The sequence below is a fragment of the Poecilia formosa genome, unplaced genomic scaffold (genome assembly GCF_000485575.1).
Source record: "Poecilia formosa unplaced genomic scaffold, Poecilia_formosa-5.1.2 Scaffold143, whole genome shotgun sequence".
NCBI classification, from domain to species: Eukaryota; Metazoa; Chordata; class Actinopteri; order Cyprinodontiformes; family Poeciliidae; genus Poecilia; species Poecilia formosa.
The window spans coordinates 73,710-80,329 of NW_006800082.1; the positions used below are offsets into that span (position 1 = coordinate 73,710).

The 6,620-nt window shown below is 34.6% G+C and overlaps 1 protein-coding gene across 1 annotated transcript; it reads left to right on the forward strand.

The window, feature by feature from the left end:
- The first annotated feature begins 3,606 nt into the window (after nucleotides 1-3,606).
- Nucleotides 3,607-6,216, forward strand: LOC103145515 (lysine-rich arabinogalactan protein 18-like). The gene is made up of 3 exons (XM_016676891.1): nucleotides 3,607-3,702; nucleotides 4,280-4,582; nucleotides 5,596-6,216. Exons 1-3 carry the CDS (start codon nucleotides 3,657-3,659, stop codon nucleotides 5,637-5,639), a joined length of 393 nt encoding a protein of 130 aa, XP_016532377.1. The 5' UTR covers nucleotides 3,607-3,656; the 3' UTR covers nucleotides 5,640-6,216.
- Nucleotides 6,217-6,620: the final 404 nt, after the last annotated feature.

A 6,620-nucleotide genomic window follows, 5' to 3' on the forward strand; every position in this document is an offset into this window, starting at 1 on the left:
TTGATTTGCGAGTTGGTTACACCATAATCCACAAATAACAAATAATTATTACAAATCATATAATGCTAAGTTTGAACAAATTTAGCTTGATAAGCTATGGAACAGGACAACGCCTGTTATTACCCAGCAATCTACTGATAAACAGCTAACCAGTTTATTGTTTCACATTGTTTCAGCCCCACCCTTCCTTATCTCTCACACCGCCTCATTTCCCGTTCCCCTAAATGTTAGGCCATCAACTGAAACAGAAGCAGTAACCATACCTAAAGCTTTCTCTTTATCTCTTTGTACCTTAGCACCTAGCATGCACTGTGACTGTGATGCAACTTCTAGACATCCAAACAGCTGCTGTTATACCAACACTTTCTCTGTCACCATTTATTGTTCCAATTGGAAACGCAAAATACTGCCAAACAAGTAATTTAAGAGAAGGGCTGGAACATTTATTTGATTCAGATGTGTTTTAGAAGGGTTTCAGGATGGTAGCTCTGGAGAACACTCTAACCTGATTAGGAAACAGTGACCTTTGACAATGCTATAGATTATTCCAGTCAATTAACCTTTACACGTACATTTAGCTTCCTGCAAGGAAACGATGGTTCATTTGACTTTCCAAGGTCAAAATCATCGAGTCACTTTGAGTCAAGGTCGTGTCCTTACACACGTATGATTGACATGCAACGCCAGAAACAGTTATTCACTGTGGACTAACAAAATAAATATTTGACAAATTCTGTCCTCTCTGTGGCACTTCAAAGACTTCTTGGTCATAATGCTGCTTCTGGGCATATGGGGTGCTGTTTGTAAAATAACAGTGATATTCTCGCCATGTTATTCATCCTTTTATTAATGTCACAGTTTCAAACTATATGTATAGTTTACCAACTTGGCTCCAACTTCAAGATTTAACTCGTGTCAGCAAGCTAAATATTTAGTTTGCTAACTTGTAAGAAAGCAAAAATGTTTAACAACTACATATTTAGCTAAAAACTAAATATTTAGTTTGCAATCTAAGTATTTAGTTTAAACAAAATATTTAGATTGAAGCTACATATTTAGCTGCTTTACTAAATATTTAGCTTGCTAACTAAATATTACATTCAGCATGGGGTGCCATTTGTAAAGTTACCCAGTCAAAAATTAGCAATAATTTCATCTGTCAAAATGGGGGTTTATTAAATGTTTATTTAACAAGTTAAATATTTAGTTGGCTAGGTAAATATTTAGCTTCAAACTAAATATTTATTAAGCATGCTAAATATTTAACTGGCAACATAAATATTTTGTTTGGAACTGAGATATTTATAAATGAAGGAATAATATGGCGAAAATATGACTTTGAAACATTAACCCCCATTTTGACAGGTTAAATAATCCAAATTATTGTTTGTCTATTTTTGACTGTGTAACTTTACACAAACTGAACATTTTGTTTTCATCCCCTGACTTCTCTACAACATTTCTGCTGGTAATAAAATCAGGATCTGAGGTCTTGACAGAGTTGAATTCCCTGAAACTGAATATTTTTCTCAGAGTTTATAAAGAATTATTCCTCTCTTTTATTACCACCGTCTCTTGCTGAGTGACTATTAAAGGTCATTTGCGACAGTTTGTCAGTTTTATTCTGATACATGTCTGATAAATTATGTTCTCCAGCGGGCCAAACCATAATTCAACAGAGTAACTAGGTCACATTTTTATCATGGGTGAAAATAAACCCAGTGTTAGCTTTTAAATCTCGGTTTAGCTGCAACTGAAATTGGTTTTCAGTTAACTTGACTTCAAAATGAGTGCAGTTTAAGATTAATTAGCCAGTTAGAGTTAGTTTGATTTAGACTTGACCAATGCCAATTTATCTTGAGATCAACTTAGCTAACAGTCAACATTGCTGAAGCTAACTTTTTACTGGCTACAGCAAATAACCACCACTGATGGGCTAAAAGTGTTTTTACTAATGTTAGCTTACAGTACACTGCTTATTTTAATTAAAGTTACATAGTTAAAAGTAAACTTAGCTAACCAATCTCAATGCTAACCTGGCTAACAGCCAATTCTAACAGAAGCTAAGCTGACTTTGAGTAATGATAACTTGGGGTACTGTTAGCTTGCTAATGTGAAATGCTAATGTCAAGTAAATCAAACTTAGCTCAAAGCTAATGTGACTAAATGCCTATTTTTACTACAATTTGTTTTGCACAAATTTAATGTGGCTAAAAGTGAAGGACAAAATAAATGTATCTGTTAGCAAAAAATCCATCAGAAAGGTAAAAACTTAAAGTTGGTCATTTCTAACAAGAATAGCTAATTGTTCTGATGACTAGGTTCAAATTGCAGGCTATCGATCAAAATTAATCATTAGACAAACGAAGACTGCAATAATGCTGAGTACACGCACTCCCCTTAATGAATACAGCAGTGAAAACTCAGATTCATTGTTCTTTAGTCAACACACGTTGTGCCAAACAGGGTAGAAATATTAATTTTTAATTGACAAGTGACCTCAGCCAGGGCCTGCCAAAGCTTTTTTGGGGCCCTAAGCAGATTTTCAATATGGAAATTGTTTGTCCATTTGAAATAGCATTTAGTTTGTATTATTCAATATTATTTTATATATATATATATATATATATATATATATATGTAATTCTCCAGAGATTTACTTTAGCAACCTTTTGGTTTTGGTTGTGTGATGTTTATTCTCAGACGTCAATAAGTCTTGGATAAATTTCTGTGAATTGGCAGAAACTGTTTCTGTTGCAGGTTGGTAACCAGGGTGGAAATAAAACTGGCATTAAGGTGTTGTTCAAAGAGCAGCGTGTAAACGAGATGCTGCTGTGCTATGGCGACTGAGTGTTTTCAGATACAGTCTGCTGGACAGCAAGCTGAGCAAACAGAGCAAACTAACCAGGCTTTATCAGCCTGTTGCCTTAGTTTTCACTGTTTTCAGCCGACGACTCAAACAAGGCTGAAGAAACGAGACGGTGAGTACAAATTAGTAAAAAAATATGCAGGTGCATCTTTTATTTTAGAAAGAAAACTGGCTCTCCAAGCAGCAGGAAGCATAAATTATTGGTTTTGTTTAAACAGAAGAGATAAATATTGTGGTTTAAACCAATAAAATGTTACATTTCGGTATTGATTCACCCAGACGTTACCTGCGTTTCCCCACCTATGTTCAGCAGACGTTTTATTTATTTGCCATAATAACCAAATAAAAGCAGATAAACATTAAGAGCGACGTGTAAGGTGAGACACAGAAATGACACACAGATGGGAGGGCTAAAAATGATAACAGGGTAATTGAAAGATAAATATCCGCCACAAGGGAAGACAGTCGTCACAGACAGCCTCTCTGGTGAGTAGCTCACATCTCCTCCCCAGGTTTCACTCCACAGAAAAAGATTTTCAGATTTCAGATTAACATTGTTGATTTTTGGTCAAATATTTGCTGAAGTTGTGATATATTTTTATCTTAAAGGTATTAAAATTTGTTTTTCAGACAAAAAACATTTTGAACCACAAATATTGTTAGTTTTTTTTGCAAATGTTTAATAAATGATCTGTATGAACGTTAATCAATTCTTTTATGTTTATAATTCTGTTTTTCCAGCAGCAGCAAAAAATAGAAAATAAAACAACGTCACAACTCTGGAAAAATGCTCAAACATTTTCTGGTAGCGGCTCTTTGCCTCCTCGTCACAGGTAAAAGGACTAAAACTTTTTATTTTCACATTTAGTAGAAGGTGGTTTCAAGATTCTTGTTTATTTATGTATCTATATGTATTTATAGTCACATTTATAGGTTTTATTTTAATTTTTTTCTGGTGGCCAAGTAATGACATTTCTTTATGAAATTTTTTGTTGTGTCTTTGTGCAACGGCAAAAAAGTACGTCTAAGTTGAAGTTAAAGCAAAGCCGGAAGCAATAAAATGAGAAGAAAATGAGGAAATATCTGATATTGAATGCCAGAAAAAAAATTTTTTTGGCATTTATTTCAATTTATGAGTTGGTTAAAGCGTAAATGAGGTCACGTTGGAGCGTTTCTACGATTAGGCCAAAGGTGATGAATGATATAGGCCATAAATGATGTAGACATTGTTTAGGAAAAGGGTTGGTCACTGCTTTTTTAGAACTGTTCTTTTCTTATCTCAGTTTTTATTAGTAGGATCAGGGTGATTTACACCTTAACGGTTTACTTTGGAGATAATTAAATATTAATATTATTGTGTAACAAGGAGGATTTTCATGATTTGCTTCAAATGTTTTCTTTCTGATACAGTAAATCTGTGTGGAATAGAAGCAGCCAGCTCATCTACTATTGCACCTACTACTGCACCTACTACGCCAGCACCACCAACAACACAAAACACCACAGACAACAGTACTTCAGATGGTCCACCAACCTCAACCCCAACTGATGCACCAACCACATTCAGCCAAACTGATGGAACTGGTTCACCATCCACAGACCCCTCAAACTCAACCACAGTCATTCCCACGTTGGCACCAGGCTCGTCAGGGCTGTCCGGAGGGGCGATAGCCGGCATCACCATCGGTACCATCGCCGGGGCGGGCTTATTGGGTGAGCATAATGGACAAACACACAAACGGTTATGCAACGCCGCAGTTTCCACCAACTCAGTCTGTCAACCATTAACCAGGAAGGAGAGCCGTTCGCTCTGCTTTACTAGTCTCCAGCCCTTTGAATAAATGCAAATGCTGCTGTTCAAATAGTTACTCAACCAAATTCATTTAGAGAAAGAGAAACTAATCGTTATCTGGACAAAAGGTTTGAAATTAAATCCAAGTTAAAGTCTGTAAACTCATTTAATAAGACAGAATATTACTGAAATGTCAATTTGTGTCAGGAAATCATGGTGTCCAAAGCTTTAGAAATGGTTCTGCAACCATTATAAGTGACTTCTAGCCTACTTCATGCTGTCAAACAGGCTCTTTCTAATCAGGTTTTTCATTACAGAGGCCAGTGCAACGGCGTGTCAGGGTTAGATCAGGGGATAAAACGAAGGATTTCCAACAGAAAATCTCTGAAATTTTCTAGATAAAACTTGAAAATGTCTGAGTTTGTAAAGTTTAAAATATGATAGAAAAAACTCTGGAAATTTTAGATTAATCTAAAAGAATTCTGAGAAAAACTTGAAATTCAAATTTTGCTAGAAATTTTCTGAGATTAAACTGAAAAAAAATCTGCCTTTTCTTTTAATAAATTGAAAATCTTCTAAACTCAGAAATTTCCACATTTTCTGAAAAATGTTTTGGATAATTTCAAAATTCCTGAGATTTTTTCAAGCAAATTTTTAATTTTTCAAATCCAGAAATTTTCTGAGATTAATCTGAAAAAATTCAGCATTTTTTTTCCAAGTAAATTTTCAACTTTTTAAATTCAGAAAATTCTAAATTCTCTAGTAATTTTCTGAGATAAATCTAAAAATTTCTGAGTTTTTGTAGCAAATCTTTGACTCTTTAGACAGAAATTTCCAACTTTCTCTACTTATTTTCTGAGGTGAATCTAAAGAGTTATGAGTTTTTCCTATTCTTTTCTGTTCTGGGGTGATAAAGTATTTTCCTTTTTTCCAGGTGGCGGCGTCTACGGTCTGCTGAAATACACTAAAAAAATCTGAGAACAATTCCCCCCATCAAGGACTTAGATGTTGAAATATCGCAAGCTGCAACGTTTTCTATGATCCGATCTGGCTAGCGGGATGGGGAGGAGGCGGGCTTTTCTCAAAGGATCTGAATAAAACCGTCAGTGAAAGCTTCATAGCCCACCAGGAATAAATCCATTATAGTTTCTTTATCGCACTTCTTTAAGTCAGACAGTAATTTTGATGATGATTTTAACGTAACAGCAAATGCACTGCGTATTTAAAGGTTTCTGTCTGCATTGAGTGGGATAAATGTGTCGACCAGAAGGTTTTGTTGTCATTTATGAATATATGTGAAAAACTATAATTAAGATTATGAATAATTGATGATATTTAGTGTGATGAATAGCCATCTTGGCATATTTACAGACTCGCTCATTTTCACTCTTTCAGCCTTAATTACAAACGGTTTTAGTTTCCTTTGGCATCTAGAAATAAAAATGTTCCACACATTTGCAACCATCTAGACAGGGCTTCACTGCTGAGGTTTTATATATATTTCATAACATAAAGTTGGTTTATTTTCATATAATAAATAAAGAAAATCAGACAAACTTTTTCCTTTGTCTTCTTTTTGCTTCCTGCCTGAAATGTTCATGCTAATGTTAGCTTTTCAGCTCATTTTACCTCAAATGCAAAAGCTAACACACTGAATGGAGTAATATAATGTTAGCAAATATGCTAGTGTCAGTCAATTTAATTTCCCTTTGGGATCAATAAAGTACTTTTGAATTCAATTAGAATTCCAATATTCTATTGAAAGCATTTTAGTTAGCATTAGCTGTTTATCAAATTGTAATTATTCATTGCAATCATTAAACTAAATGGAGGAAGTGAATGTTGTCTACGTGCTAGTGACAGATCTCATGCTAATGTTAGCTTCTTACCTCATTTTACCTTAAAGCAAAAGTTAGCTTACTGAACGGAGTAACTTAACGTTAGCAAACATGCTAGAGT